This window comes from Halichoerus grypus, chromosome 12, assembly GCF_964656455.1.
Source record: "Halichoerus grypus chromosome 12, mHalGry1.hap1.1, whole genome shotgun sequence".
NCBI classification, from domain to species: Eukaryota; Metazoa; Chordata; class Mammalia; order Carnivora; family Phocidae; genus Halichoerus; species Halichoerus grypus.
Window position 1 is genome coordinate 79,779,348 of NC_135723.1, and position 15,596 is coordinate 79,794,943.

A 15,596-nucleotide genomic window follows, 5' to 3' on the forward strand; every position below is an offset into this window, starting at 1 on the left:
ATAGTTGATATAATCTTGCATTTTTTTGTTTGATCATGAGGTTTTTTGGAGGGCAAGGACCACATCTTGTTCATTTTGTATTCTGGACATAGGGTCTGAAGTTCTGTGAATGTTCACTGAATTGCATTGCTTGCCCCTGAATAGAAGCTCAGTCACTACCCTTGCTTCTATATCTCAATTTATTTATATTCAAGCCTTTAAATAAAAAGCACCTTAAAATATAAATATGTAACAACAATAATATCTATCCAGTATTTGAGTCTTTTTCCTCCAAATATCACTAATAGAAAATTATATCTCCCTACAGGTCTTCCACAGTATATTAAAGCAGAAGATAAGGTTTTATCTTATCATGAAAGTATTATCTGAAGGACAATTAAGGTTTTGTGTTGTTCAACCAATACATCTCACGTCATGGCTGCTCATATTCTTCATTCTGAAGTCTATCTCTTCTCTAAAACCTGCCCGACTTCCAATTTATCAAAGGAAACCTTTTATAGCTGCTTGGAATGCTCCAACGGATCAGTGTTTGATAAAATACAATATAGGACTAAATTTGAAAGTGTTTCAGGTGATTGGAAGCCCACTGGCCAAGGCCAGGGGGCAAAATGTCACTATATTTTATGTCAACAGATTGGGATACTATCCATGGTATACATCACAGGGGGTTCCCATTAATGGGGGTCTCCCCCAGAACATAAGTTTGCAAGTGCATCTAGAAAAAGCTGACCAAGATATTAATTATTACATCCCTGCTGAAGATTTCAGTGGACTTGCTGTTATAGACTGGGAATATTGGCGACCCCAGTGGGCCCGTAACTGGAACACAAAAGATGTTTACAGACAGAAGTCAAGAAAGCTGATTTCTGATATGCAAGAGAACGTATCAGCTACTGATATTGAATATTTAGCCAAAGCAACATTTGAAGAAAGTGCAAAAGCTTTCATGAAGGAAACCATTGAACTGGGAATGAAGAGTAGACCCAAGGGCCTCTGGGGTTATTATTTATATCCTGATTGCCACAATTATAATGTTTATGCCCCGAATTATACTGGGTCATGCCCAGAAGAGGAAGTTTTGAGAAACAATGAGCTCTCTTGGCTCTGGAATAGCAGTGCTGCTTTATATCCTTCTATTGGTGTCAGAAAATCTCTTGGAGACAACGAAAACATTTTGCGTTTCTCGCAATTTCGAGTGCATGAATCCATGAGGATCTCTGCCATGACATCCCATGATTATGCTCTGCCTGTATTCGTCTACACAAGGCTAGGCTACAGAAATGAACCTTTATTTTTTCTTTCTAAGGTAAGACACCCCTTGCCAAAGATGGGGGGATTTCCTCCCTGTCTTTAAAAGAGACATTTTTTTTTTCTTTTTTTAAGATTTTATATATTTATTTGAGAGGGAGAGCACGAGCAGGGGGAGGGGCAAAGGGAGAGGGAGAAGCAGACTCCCCACTGAGCAGGGAGGCTGAGGAGAGGATGATCCCAGGACCCTGAGGTCATGACCTTAGCCAGAGGCAGATGCTTAACTGACTGAGCCACCCAGGTGCCCCTAAAAGAGACATTTCTTTGTTAATTATGTTCTTTGAAGAATTCTCAATTAGTGGTCTATTAGAAAGGAGCATAATTGTTCCTTTGACTAGCCATCCCTTTAGACTCTTCATTTATGCCAACTGAATTTTTTTTTAAGATTTTATTTATTTATTTGACAGAGAAAGACACAGCGAGAGAGGGAACACAAGCAGGGGGAGTGGGAGAGGGAGAAGCAGGCTTCCCGCCGGGAAGAGAGCCAGACGCGGGGCTCGATCCCAGGACCCTGGGCCAAAGGCAGATGCTTAACGACTGAGCCACCCAGGCGCCCCATATGCCAAGTGAATTTTAATTATCTTATTTATTATTCTTTTAAGGAACATGTTATGGAGGGAAGGTTAAAAGGCAATAAGAGCAACTCCTCCCCCCCTTCTTCCCCAGGTTTGAAGGTGCTCCCTCATGATTGGCTTTTTTTGAAGCAGTTGATGGTGGGCAGGCTGAAAAATCAGAGAGGATATTTTAAAATGGAGTAGTTTGCTCTCACATGTGGAAGTGTAATTGGAAGCATTCTAGCTCCTGGCCTCACCATCTAATGTCAAGAGAAGAAAGTGTTTCCTTTTTAATGCATAATACCAGTTTTGATAAAGCGTACAAGGGAGGCACAGCAATGTGAATATATGTAACACTACTGAACTATACGCTTAGAAATGGTGAAGGCAATAAATTGTATATGTGTCTTTTTACCACAATTAAAAAGTTTTTAAAAATTAAAAAAAATTTTTTTTAAAGGCATAAGGATGTTGCAAATCTGTAAAAAGTAGGTGGATCTATAGATTTAGCCATCTGGTTTATCCTTGACTATGACCATAGCTAATAGAAAGTTGGTAAGAGTGGTGCCAGTTTTTAAATTCAGTCATAAATTCATCACTAGTAGATGGTTTTGCAACCCTAGGGTAAAACTTACAAATACAAGTTTTATTCTGTTTATTTTACTGTTGTAGCCTAAGACCTCCCAAAAACCATAAGGGTAACTTTTAAAATAGATGAACTTTCAGCTCAATTTTCTCTCCCTTCTTCTCCCCTTGCTACTCTAGTAACTCAAATAAAAACTTTTAGAGATAAACACTTAAAAGTAGTTGCCGCTCTAATTGTTGGACTTCAATAATTATGTGTAAACTCTCTATGATGAGAAGACCTGAGACTTGTTCAGGCCTTCACATGGGTGGTGCAGTGGTGTTTTAAGATATTACTGGATATTATAGGTTTATCACATTTCCTCCTTTTCCACCATTACAAGTTTCAATTCACCAGCGTGTATTTTAATACACTTACACTTAAAGATGTTCTGACTGTGAAGCATCCAAGGAAGGAGGCTCAGGAAACCCAGATGAGGGCTTTAGCATAACCAGGAGGTATCTATGGAGTATATAGAGAATACAGCCTAATCCTCTGAAGAAGAAAAGGCACAGATGTATCGGGATTTGGTAAATGCTATGCCTTGGACATCATTAATGAGGTGAGTAAAGAAGAAAAAAGTCTCTATTGTGAACTGATATCTGTACTTCCCCGAAAAGTCATCAACAAATGATTAAGAATGATAGGAAATCAATACTACCTGGGAGGTTTAAAAAGTCCTCTAGATCTTCTTGACCCTGGAACTGAAAGTTAAATATTACTTTCTTCTATGAAACTTCTTTCCTTTTTTATATTTGACTTAAACAAGTTTCTATCTTTGATGATAATAAATTTACTTCCGGAAGAAACAATAAACTTCAAGGGACAAAGTCTTCATTTTGAAAGATTAGTTGACACTATTGGTACATTCTGCACATTTGGTAAACTTAGATAAGCTTCCTTGAGTAGCTACAGCCTCAGAAATATTTCTATTTTAAGAAAAGAAGGAACAACAGTTAGGGTCTCATCAAGAAACAGTTCTCTTTGGCAGTCCCAGGAATCATTCTGTATCCTTCTGAAAACTTTCTAAATGGTAAGGTATTTCCAAATGTTTTAAACCATCAGTTTACCCACCATTTTACTCTATCCTCCATAAAAATCTGCCCACAAAAATTTAAAAACCTGATATTCATTTATACCAAATCATAAATGACTAATAATGGCTTCCATTTCTGATCTTCCCAAAGATAGCTGCACTTTATTTTTTTAGGACTTTTTATTTTTAAGTAATCTCTATACCCAGTGTGGGGCTCACGCTTACAACCCTGAGATCAACAGTCGCATGCTCCACCGTCTGAGCCACCAGCACCCTGATAACCACAGTTCAGAGTCTGTTTATGTATGTGCGTGTTTGTGCATGTGTACACATACATATACAGTTAGGATTAGAGAAACGATTTACCAATAAGTAGCAAATTGCCTCAGCTGTCTAGACCTCCGTGACTCATTGTCTTAATATATAAAATGAGACAGTATTACCTGCCCTACCTACCTAGCAGAAGTATTATGAAAATCAAATGAGAAAATAGATATGAAAATTTGAGATACTAAAAAATATATGTGGTGCCGCTGTCACTTTTTAACAGGACCAAAGCCTTAAACTTGGAAAGGGAGTATCTAAGAACAGAATCGAGGTCAGCAGCCATAGCTTGGTGGGATGATACAGGGGCAGTAACACTTCATTTCACACAAAAGATTGCCTACACTACTTACATACACACAACCTAAATAAAACCTGATGTTATGTTTTAAAAAATAACGAAAGGAGTTTTCTTGACTGTAGATTTAAAAATGTCTTTCCCTCTAATTAATTAATATTTCCTCTGGTAACACGCAAAGGGAGCTCATTAGTGATGCTCCAGCTCCCCACAGTGGGCACCTTACTTATATGCACTGTGGTGAGCATCAGGGAGTGCTGGAGAAAACGCTAGGACCTGGAATATTTGTTGCTGTTACATCATGCGCTGTTCCCTTATTTCTTCTTTCATGTGACATCACTCATGTAGCTCATGCTCTCATGTGGTCCTTATCTATTCCCAGAGGCATCTTACCTGTGACTTCCCTCACTGAATAGTGCCCTTGCTCTTTTGGTCTCCAAAACATAGCTGCTCTGTGATTCATTCAGTACCCTGCTCTCAGCTAGGTGACAGTGAGCTAATCTAGTAGAGAAATTTGCATTAATATCTGCTATTGATTCCTTACCTCTAGTCAACATGTGCATAAAGACTCGCCATGTTGAATCAGTTCCAATAAACTCTAAAGGACACATTGGGAAGAAACTAACATTCCTTTTTTTTTTTTTTTTAAGATTTTATTTATTTATTTGAGAGAGAGAGCGAGAGAGAGTGTGAGCACATGTGCAGGGGGAGAGGCAGAGGGAGAGGCAGAGGGAGAGAGAAAGGGAGAAGCAGACTCCCCGTTGAGCAAGGAGCCCGATGTGGGACTCGATCCCAGGACCCCGAGATCATGACCTGAGCCGAAGGCAGAGGCTCAACCAACTGAGCCACCCAGATGCCCCTTAACATTCCTTTCTGATAATCAACCTCAGAAGGTGTGGGTTTCACGGCAAACATCTGTAGCTTCCTTACTTATAACCTATAAATACAAAATGTAAATGCTGTGTCTCCCACTTCCCTCTGATGACACTGCTTTAGCCCAAAGGAATTCATGGGAGATTTAGGGTTTCCAGTTCAGCATGGTAAGAAGCTTGGAAGTTGCTACTCCATCCTAACAAGTAAAAAGCTAAACAGACTGAAAAATCAAGTCTTCTTAAAAAAAGAAAAAAAAAAGAAAAATCAACTCTTCCTAGGTTTATGAGAAGGGATGGCACAGGGAAAATTGATGCCCTCAAAATTCGAGAGGCAGGCAGGTGAACACAGAGAATCACAACTTACCAGATCAGAAATCTCTGTGGGAACCACAGCCAGAGTAGGGAAACCTGAACTATAATTGACGAATTGCTGGAGGCTCAGTGAGGAAAATCTGAGAGATTAAAAACTCCAGGGGACTTGGTCATGGGTAGGGGTATACTTTTGCGAGTTTTCCCTCCAAAAGCTTATCAGGTACTCACAGGAATATCAGAGAAAAATGTTTTTATGCATCTGGCAGGGGGCAGGAGAAAAAGAATTATTTTGAATACTCAAGAACATTCTGTTCTTCTTAACAAGGTCTGCCCTCAGGAGAAACTATTTAACCAGTGCCAAACCTACTGGGGACTTATCAGAGCCTAAGTGAACTGGGAGAAGGGAAATACTCAACTCCAGCTGGCTCTAGTCTTCCACTTGCAAGAAGGGAAATGTCCTCCTAGCCCCATCTAGCCAACCTATTCCACCTAATAAGGGGGAAACACAACTGATCAACCTGTGAATTTCACAGACCAGAGGCAAAGGATCACTAAAAGACTGAGACCTAATCATAGGACTATAGAACCCTTCCATTTCCCCTACATCTTACTAGCATATTACCGAGTGCCTATCTATAGCAGTTCCTTTTACCTAGTATGATCTATTTGCCCATCAAGAAAAAATTAAATCATTCTAGCTATCAAGAAAAAAAACCACAAGACATACTAAAAGGCAGAAACAGAATTTGAAGGATAGAGCAAGCATCAGAACCAGACTCAGATATGGCAGGGATGTTGGAATTATCAGACTGGAAATTTGAAACAACTATAATGAATATGCAAAAGGCTCTAATAGCATGCAAAAACAGATGGGCAATGTAAGCCCAGAGATGGAAATGCTAAGAAAGAATCAAAAAGAAATGTTAGAGATCAAAAACACTGTAGCAGAAATGAAGAACGTCTTTGATGGGCTTGTTTAGTAGACTGGACAGGGCTGGGGAAAGACTCCCCGAGCCTTGGGATGTCTCAATAGAAACCTCTGAAATTGAAAAGCAAAGAGAACAAAGACTGGAGAAAAAACAAAGCAAAATAAAACAGAATAGAATATTCCAGAACTGTGGGACAGCTGAAAAAGGTGTAACATACATGTAATAGGAATTCATGGAAGGCCACTGGGGGATTTGGCCCTTCTGATCACATCGTGTGAATATGGTTTCACTGAATTCAAAGTGAGTGGAGGGAGGTTCCCTGCTCCTTCTATCTTTGCCCAAAGAGGCAATGGGTGTAGACCCAGCAGAGTCCTCATTCTGGGCACTACATAGCTGGCCCCTCCCATATTCATCATATCATAGATAATTTTCAAAAACATTTCACTTCCACTATTTCGTTAGAGCCTCATGAAAACTCCTTCCTTTCCTGTTATGTCAGCTCGGACCTATTCAGCCGACTCCGTGGTCATAGAAATGGAAATGGATGTGAGCCTGAAAGGGAAAGTCGTTTAAACCAAAATCTCCACCCTTCTTGAAAATTTCCAAAAGAATAAAACTTTAAACACTGAAATTGTAAAACCTTTGAGTGGACCATAAAAGTGTCAGATAAGAAGATATATCTCAAGTGTTGATTTTAATATAAAAGGCCCAGGCAAAATACAATTATAAAGTTCTGCTTTTATTTCCCACCAAATCACCCAGTTACATTTTCTAGCAGGTAACTGATGGAAATTCATCCTTGGAGTAAAAGGTGAATGCTTAGTATCTGAAACAGTGGGAGAATATACTATAATTTAATTATCTAGGAAACCTACCATAGGACCTTAAATTAGGAAACCAACTGCATACCTTCAACTCCTAATTTCCTTCTGAAATGGCCTCAGTCCATGTTAATCCTTAAACACTTAAATCCTTTAGGATTACAAAACCAAAATTCCCCTGCTGAAATTTTGTTTTCATTTACCTTAACATATTAAGAAAAAGTCCGGCAGCTTTATCATGACTGGATGAGTCATAAATAGAGCCCATTAAGTCAGGTACTTTGAAATTATACACAAATAGTTTCAGAGACGAAATATAACGGCAGACCAAATCAGAGCCTGTAGGTCCTTAACACTGTGTCCCTTTGCCTGGCCTTGGGATCCAAATGACACAAAACCCCTCTGGGTCCCTGTAGAGGTGAAGTCCTCACAGGAGTGTTGCAAATTGGGAAGAGAATTTAGCTAAGAGGAATGTGAGGTGTTCTCCACATTTGGCGAAGAAAAACTTTTGGATTCTGTTTCTGGGTCATGTACATATGGCGGGTTTGTGTGCATGTAGCCCTAGTTGACTTTGATTAAATAGCTTCCGGTGGCTATTTCTAGGCTGTCATCAAAATAATATCCTGTTTGGCAAAATGCAGGTTTTTCTTTAAAAATATTTAGTATGTTCTTCCATATGATTATGGAGTGTAATTTTTTTATTTTATTTTTTTAATTTTATTATGTTATGTTAGTCACCATACATTACATCATTAGTTTTTGATGTAATGTTCCACGATTCATTGTTTGCGTATAACACCCAGTGTAATTTTTGAGCCTTGGTTTATTCAACATTAGTGTTACTCTAAGAAAGTGGAGAATCATCCTATTATATTGCACTCAGCCTCTAATCTTAATCCCTGGTGTGCTGTTTTATATCCAAATGAATAATGAACTTTATTCTCTTCAATCTAGCAAGATCTAATCAGTACCATTGGAGAAAGTGCTGCCTTGGGAGCTGCAGGCATTGTCATCTGGGGAGACATGAATTTAACTTCATCTGAGGTAAGGCAGGACCTTGACGGTACAGTTAATATTATTTAAAGTATTTGCTCTTCCTTGTATAGCTAACTCCAGTCGGAGCTCTCATGGCTCCCACAATAAACCAGCTTTAGAAGTAAAGTCCAAATCAATGCCTAATACACAGAAGGAGCTCAACAGTAATATTAACTTTTGTTAAGATAGTAATCATAATACTGACATTTGTTGACTACTTATTATGTGCTAGGATTGTGCTAAATGCTTTTTGTTTTGGATTTGCTCACTTACTGACCATAATAACCCTTATGAGGTAGGGACTACCATCCTCATTTATAGATGAAGAAACAAGAGAGGAAAATCCAACTAGGGTAACAGCTAGCTAAGCTAGTTAATGGTGTGCTGGCATTAACCACAGTTTGATTCTGGAGCCCTTGCATTTAACTACTACATAAAATGTGTTACATCCTATTTTGAGAAGAAGAAACAGATGGTAACTTTTTAATCTCCACATTGAATCTATTTTTTCTCTATGGGGAAATTAGCTGAAAATTAATAGCATTTAAAGTGAGATCTATAGCTCCCTTCAAATTTCTCCCAGATCAGATATGATTTACTCTAATAAGTCTTTCTAGTTTTCCCCAATCCACATTAATCACGATCTCTTCTGTATTTCCAGATGCTGTTTGTTTATATCTCTATAGCATGATACATTTGCCTGGAATTGTAATACTCGTATCAACATTTTTTGTTAAATTGAATTTTTTGCAAGTTCGTGATGATCTGATATTATTCTTAGAATTGCACAGGCTCAATTTGTTGCTGTCAAGGTATCTTTCATGAAACTGTTTGTGACAATTTCAGGTTAAAAGTCTCCTCTGTCCAATATAAGAATTAGGTAGAAGTGAGGAGAATCAATTCCTGACTGTCTAGGTGTGATATTTCCCCTCCAGCCCATGCGACTCATGAGAGGAAGCTGAGTGCACAAACCAGGTGGCCTCTGTTTAGAACACATAACAGGAACCACAAAAAAATGACCTAGTCAGCCTTCCAGGCTTTCCTGTGTTTGAATTGTATACAGAAGTCCAGAACCCAGGGCAGTTGATACTTGAGCATAATTAACAGGATAAATCCAGGAACCTACAGGTTGACTGTTAACAATAAATCGGTAGACTATGAGGATTCAGGTTCCTATACAACCAGGAAAGGTATCACAACACCCAAAGGGCGGCCAGAGGACAGCAGCTCTGGCATGATTTCTAATTTGGGCTTGTTCTTTTTTTCACACCTATTAAGTTGGGGGCTAGAAGGAGGAAAAAAGGATGTAAATTGGAAGAAGGCAGGGTGTGCTGACCCTGGGGCCCATTTGCAAGTTCAGTTGCTTAGCCCTAGTGTAACCTATTCTCCATCTCCTGCCCCTTGGACCTTTCATCCTTTCTGATCAGCTCCCCTGTGTTACAGCACCTGAGCCTAAGAGATCAACCAACTGGAGCCAAGATGTTAGGTTTCACTCCAGGCCAAAGAACTGCCTTGGGGGCCTAGACGCTCGAACCCTGTCAGTGCCAAAAGCCACTAAAACCCATTTGTTTCCACATTCCTAGGGCAACTGTACCAAGGTGAAGCAGTATGTGAGTTCTGATTTAGGGAGCTACATAGTCAACGTGACCCGAGCAGCTGAGGTGTGCAGTCTTCACCTCTGTAGGAGGAACGGGAGATGCGTAAGGAAGGTCTGGAAAGCTCCAGATTACCTTCACCTGAACCCTGCCAGTTACCACATAGAGGCCTCCGCGGATGGAGAATTTATTGTGAAAGGAAAAGCATCTGACACAGACCTGGAAGCGATGGAGGAGAAATTTTCCTGTCATTGTTATCAGGGGTACGAAGGAGCCGACTGCAGAGGGACGAAGATGGCCCACGGCTGCTCTGGGGTTTCCTCCTTCTCTGGCTCACTAGTAACACTGAGCCTGCTGGTTTTAGCAGGTTCTCAGAGCGCTCGGTTGTGAGAGAATTGAGTTTCACGGGAACTGTATGGCCTATAGTCACTTAGAGAAGAGATGAAACTTAGGATGGGTTTTTTTTTTTTTCTTATGAAATCCATTGAGAGGTATCATAAGTAGACATTACGTATGTCCCTTAACATAAACACGCACATATTACTTTATTTGGCTCTGATTTGGCTAAGAAACCAGATCCAGGAATAAAATCAGTGCAGTCTTCTTCATTACTGGAATGTTTAAGTTGTATTTAAACTAGACCTAGTATATTTTAGTCTTTATATGAACATGTGTGTGTGTGTGTGTAAATATACATATTAAATTATTGATTTCAAAGTCTGGTTTTTCTGGCCCTCAATGTATTAAGGACAGATTACAAAGTAATTATCTGATTCAACAGAAGAGGTCACCTCAGGGTATTCAATCTACTGAAAAGGACCAAATACAAAGTTCCTTGTTCCAGCCTTAGGTTCACGCTGGGCTTCTGTTCCCCACCTGAGCACACTGACTGCAGACCCAGGTCCTGATGTAGCTTCTCATGGGGGTGCAGAGACCGAGGCAAGGGGAGCTGTTCCCAACTCACTGCAAAGCCATCTATTCCAGTATGGTGCTTCTCTTACCCACTATGAGTCCTTCTCTCACAGACCCTGGCAATTTAAACACTATAAACGGCGGCAGGATAGTAGTCACGCTTGCCTAGGCTGACATTGCTCTAGATCCAGAAATTGATGTCATGCTCATAAAAATGTGGTTTGTGTCTTTTGCAAGCAAAAATCCTCACAAAAAAAAAAATTTAATAAACATTTAAGGGACCCAGAAGTGCTATTGGAAAGGGGTTCTACCAAGAAATATTTGATATTTTGGTCTCCATATGTAAGTTTTTAAGCAGTAGTTTTAGAGTCAGTTTGAATCTAATTTGAATCATGGTTTCATTACTCATCTGGATGTGTGACTCCAGGTAAGTTATTTATACTTCCCATTTTCTCATCCAAAATTTGGTAATATAGTTCTCACCTCAGTGAATTATTCTGAAGAGTAAATGGAATAGCATATCCCATGTGTACTTTGGCTCTTAATACATGTTGCTAACCTTCAACTATCTTCCCTTGACCACCAAAGTAATGGAAACACTTAGGATAAAACAGGGTCTTGGGCAATTTCCTCTTTCTGATGTTATGTTCTATTTACAAACCAGTTAGCCATTGTGTTCTCTTGAGAGGCATGTTCAATTGATAGGATTTCCTACCCCTGGAGAAAATCTACTTGGAAGGTAAACTCCAGATAGGTATGATGTTGTAACAAGGCATGAGACTTGGTTCAACCTCCTCCGCTGCCTCTTTTCTCTTTTTAGGAAACATTTGCAATCCAGGTGTGCTGTTTTCAACTTTGGGTCCAGCTTGTCCGAGTTATGGACATGGTTAAGGTCTAATTTGTAAGTGTTAAATACAAACAAAACGAGACAAAATACTTTTATAATACTATGAATGAGAGGTATCATAGACTAACTTTTTATTTTCATATCAAAGATAAGTCAACACATTATAGAAAATCTGGAAAATAGAAAAAATAATAAGGGGAGTCACCAATAATCACTATTAACATTGGGTAACTTTTGGTATATTTCTTTTTAGCCTTTCTTCTAAAGACTTTTTTTTTTTACATGATTGTAATAAAAATACATGAATAATTTTGTGTCCTGTGTTTTTCACTTAACCATGTTAGAAGTAGTTTTCATGCTCTTTCATAATCCTCATGTCATCTGAATGTCATCTTTAAAGCCACATAATAGTCTATCAACTGGATGGAGCAAAATTTAATCAACAATTTTCCATAAGTTTTATTTATTTATATTTACTTATTTGAGAGAAAGAGAGAGAGAGGAGGGGAGGGGCAGGAGGGAAAGGGAGAATCCCAAGCAGACTCCCTACTGACCAGGGAGCCTGACACGGGTCTCCATCTCATGACCCCAAGACCATGACCTAAGCCAAAATCAAGAGTGTGACGTTCGACCAACTGAGCCACCCAGGTGCCCCCCATAAGTTTTAATTTTGAAATGTCTACCATTTAGTCACCTCATCAGAGAATACTTTCCAGATCACCCTCCTAATTCATTCATTCACCTAATAATCAGTTTTTACATTCATCAATTTATTAAGCATTACTTCTTATCAGGCACTGTTAAAATGTATCCTTGAACAAAAGAAAGAGCCTTGTCTTCTTAGAACTTACATTCTAGCTGGAGAAGACAGATATTAAACATACAAATAAGCAACTTATATCAGATATTTGCTCTCTGGGAAAGAAAATAGAGAGGGGGGTGGGATTTTTCCATGTGTTGGGCCTCAGTAAGCAGGTGCTGTGTGAATGAGAGAGAGTTAGCTATGAGGATATTTGGGGGCACAGTTTCAGAAAAATGAGTCAGCTAGCACACATTTGGTAGTAGGCCTGGTGCATTCAAGGAAGAGCAAAGAAGGTACTGGGGCTGGATACTTCCCTTCACCATTAACTTCCATCTTTTGGTCTGTAGTATTTATCACCATCTGGCATAGTGTATATTACATACTTGTTTTTTTCTGTCTTCCCTTACTAGAACGTAAACTAGAACAATGAGGACTTCACTTTGTTCAGTATTTGCTAGAATACTACTTGTTACAGTGCCTAGCACATAGTATGTGTCCAATAAGTTTTTGAATGAATGAATCATTCAATGATTCAGAAACCTGAATCAATGGAAGCTATATATTTGTTGTAAGGGTTGTTTTGTTGTTTTTTTTTTTTAATTCTGCACATGAACAGTAAGTTGTTACCAAGCCATACCCAAACATTAGTGTTCTATTCTAATCCTAGAACATTAGCTTCTGAAATCTGTAGTTTAACTCTGTTGAAGAACTCAGGCCCAAAGAGAAAAAATCATTTGGCAAAGTCAAAGAACCAGTTTGTAAAAGGGCCCAATCTGGGGGTGGGGGATGGGTGAAATAGGTGATGAGGATTAAAGAGTACACTTACCATGATGAGCACTGAGTAATGTATGGAATTGTTGAATCACTATATTGTACACCTGAAACTAGTATAACACTGTATTTTAACTATAGTGGAATTAAAATAAAAAACTTAAAAAAAGTATACTCCTCCATCCTCCCACAAAAAAAAAAAAAAAAAAAAAAAAGAGCCCAATCTGGAATCTGAGTTGCTGAGTTTTCTTTCCACCATAACTGGTTGTAATGGAATCCAAATATATTCTTTCAGGTTTTGACCAAGAATTTAATGCATTTTTAAAAATTAATTTGGGCTACTATTAGTAATTATGTTCAATCAAACTCCAGATATTCCAGTTGTAGATTCTCTATTTAATTCAGCTCATTTCTCCTGGAAAGGAAATCTACCTCCTGAGGGGCTTAATGACCATAGCTTCTTTGGATCACCCTAACTTCCCTTTATGGAAACAGCAAGGTACTTCACCTCTCTAATCTGTAATATTCTCTTTTATAAAAGGGAGATAATAATGGTATCCTTTGTCCTTTTATACTGATTTAATGAAATCAATCAGGTAAAATACTTAGCATAAAACCTGGCACATAAAAAATCCCTAGCAGGGTGCCTGGGTGGCTCAGTCATTAAGCATCTGCCTTCAGCTCAGGTCATGATCCCAGGGTACTGGGATCCAGTCCCACATTGGGCTCCCTGCTCAGCAGGAAGCCTGCTTCTCCCTCTCCCACTCCCCCTGCTTGTGTTCCTGCTCTCACTCTCTCTCTCTCTCTGTCAAATAAGTAAATAAATAAATAAAATTAAAAAAAAAATCTAAAAAAAAAAAAGATTAAAAAAAAAATCCCTAGCAAATGTTAGCTATTATTATCAAGTACTTTCAATATTGGTCCCCATAAAAGCTGTGATAGGCAATATTGTCTCTATTTTGAAGTAGAAATTATATATGATTCAGAGTATTGAAATGACTAACTTAATATCACAAAGAAGTACCCAGGCCTTGAACCCTCTTTTGGGAAACTCTTTTTAAAGATTTTTTAATTTTATTCACTTGAGAGAGAGCGAGCGCACGAGTGAGAGAGTGAGGGAGAGTACAAGCAGGGGAAGGGTTAGAGGGAGAGGGTGAGAGGGAGAGGGTGAGAGGGAGAGAGAGAAGCAGACTCCCCACTGAGCAGGATGCCCAATGCGGGGCTCGATCCCAGGACCCTGGGATCATGACCTGAGCCAAAGGCAGACGCTTAACCGACTGAACCACCCAGGTGCCCCCTTTTTTGGGAAACTTAAACTAGTTATCTTTTTATCATATCTCAGCAGAATACAGGAGACTTATTAGTACCAAATTTCTTTTTACTAATTTACAGAGATATATAACCTACAAGTATACTGATTCCGGTATCAGGTAATCAGTGCTTTTTTTGACCCCATGTAAGAAAAACTCTTAAATTAACCAATCTACTAGCAATGTATCCTTAGCTTGCATACTCTAAATAACATTTACCTATAAAAGAAACCAGGGTCTCTTAGGGAAATGTCCAATTCTAGATCTAAGACAGGAAATGTACACAATGAATTAGAAATATTTTGTTGTACCATTAAGCAAGGATGCTATCAAAGATTAATAGAATTGTATCAAAAATATCCACTAGCCAACTTAAAGAATCTTCTGCTGCCAAAGGTGGGAAAATTCAAGAATCACTAAAGAAACAACTGCAATGGACTGAAAGGCATCAAATGTATTTAAATCCTTGAAGTCAAAATGATATTAAAGAAAAACCTTCATTGACCACCTTTGAAGAATGTTAAGGAACCAACTTACTACTCTGAAAACTGGTAAGTTACAAGGGAAAAATAAACCATTTATTGTACATTTCTTATATGAACTCTATATATCTCAGGGTAACCAAAGAGTGGAGGAGGGAAATTTTCTTATTCAAGCAACAAATGAGGAGCGTATGATAAAATTAGAATATAAGCATTTTGCAGTTCCTAATGAATTAATGAATCAGGCACAGATCATCAATGGCTGCTAACATCATGAAAAGAGATAAAGCCAGACATTACATACCACTTAACTGAAGTATGTAACACCAGCTAAGAATAAATCCTTTCAGAAATCAAACAGAAATCTGATCAGGCTTCTACAAATTCACAGGAAACATTAGGAACAAAGGAAAATGCAGAACAACATGACAGGGATATAATGATCAAAATTCAGTTCCTAAGGAGCTCTGTAGGACAAATAATCTGGTTTTATCAACAAATAAATGGCAAAAAAAAAAAAAAAAAGAAGAAGAATGAACGAATCCATGTGTATATCAACATGGGGCTTGTTAAATGAATTATAGTAGATCTGTACAATGGGATAACATTCAGCTTTAAAACGGAATGAGTAAGTTCTCTGTATGCTGATGTCAAAAGACCTCTAAATACAATTGTCTTGCTTCAGCTTTATTTTCACTTCGATCTAATCACATTGGAGGCAACTCACTATCTTATACATTAGAAATGTATTTCCAATCACAGT

The 15,596-nt window shown here is 38.6% G+C and overlaps 1 protein-coding gene across 1 annotated transcript; it reads left to right on the forward strand.

Annotated features, from left to right (window-relative positions):
• Nucleotides 1–352: 352 nt before the first annotated feature.
• LOC118523867 (hyaluronidase-4) lies at nt 353–10,390 on the forward strand. The gene is made up of 3 exons (XM_036073681.2): nt 353–1,306; nt 8,034–8,123; nt 9,698–10,390. The coding sequence occupies exons 1-3, from the start codon at nt 353–355 to the stop codon at nt 10,097–10,099; spliced, it is 1,446 nt and encodes a 481-aa protein (XP_035929574.1). The 3' UTR covers nt 10,100–10,390.
• The last annotated feature ends 5,206 nt before the right edge of the window (nt 10,391–15,596 follow it).

Excerpts from the sequence above, each read along its gene's own strand:
- LOC118523867 (XM_036073681.2), top strand. The coding sequence starts at position 353 with ATGAAAGTATTATCTGAAGGACAATTAAGGTTTTGTGTTGTTCAACCA. Across the intron at positions 1,307-8,033 it reads CTTTATTTTTTCTTTCTAAG|CAAGATCTAATCAGTACCAT; the intron begins GTAAGACACCCC and ends TCTTCAATCTAG. Across the intron at positions 8,124-9,697 it reads TGAATTTAACTTCATCTGAG|GGCAACTGTACCAAGGTGAA; the intron begins GTAAGGCAGGAC and ends CCACATTCCTAG.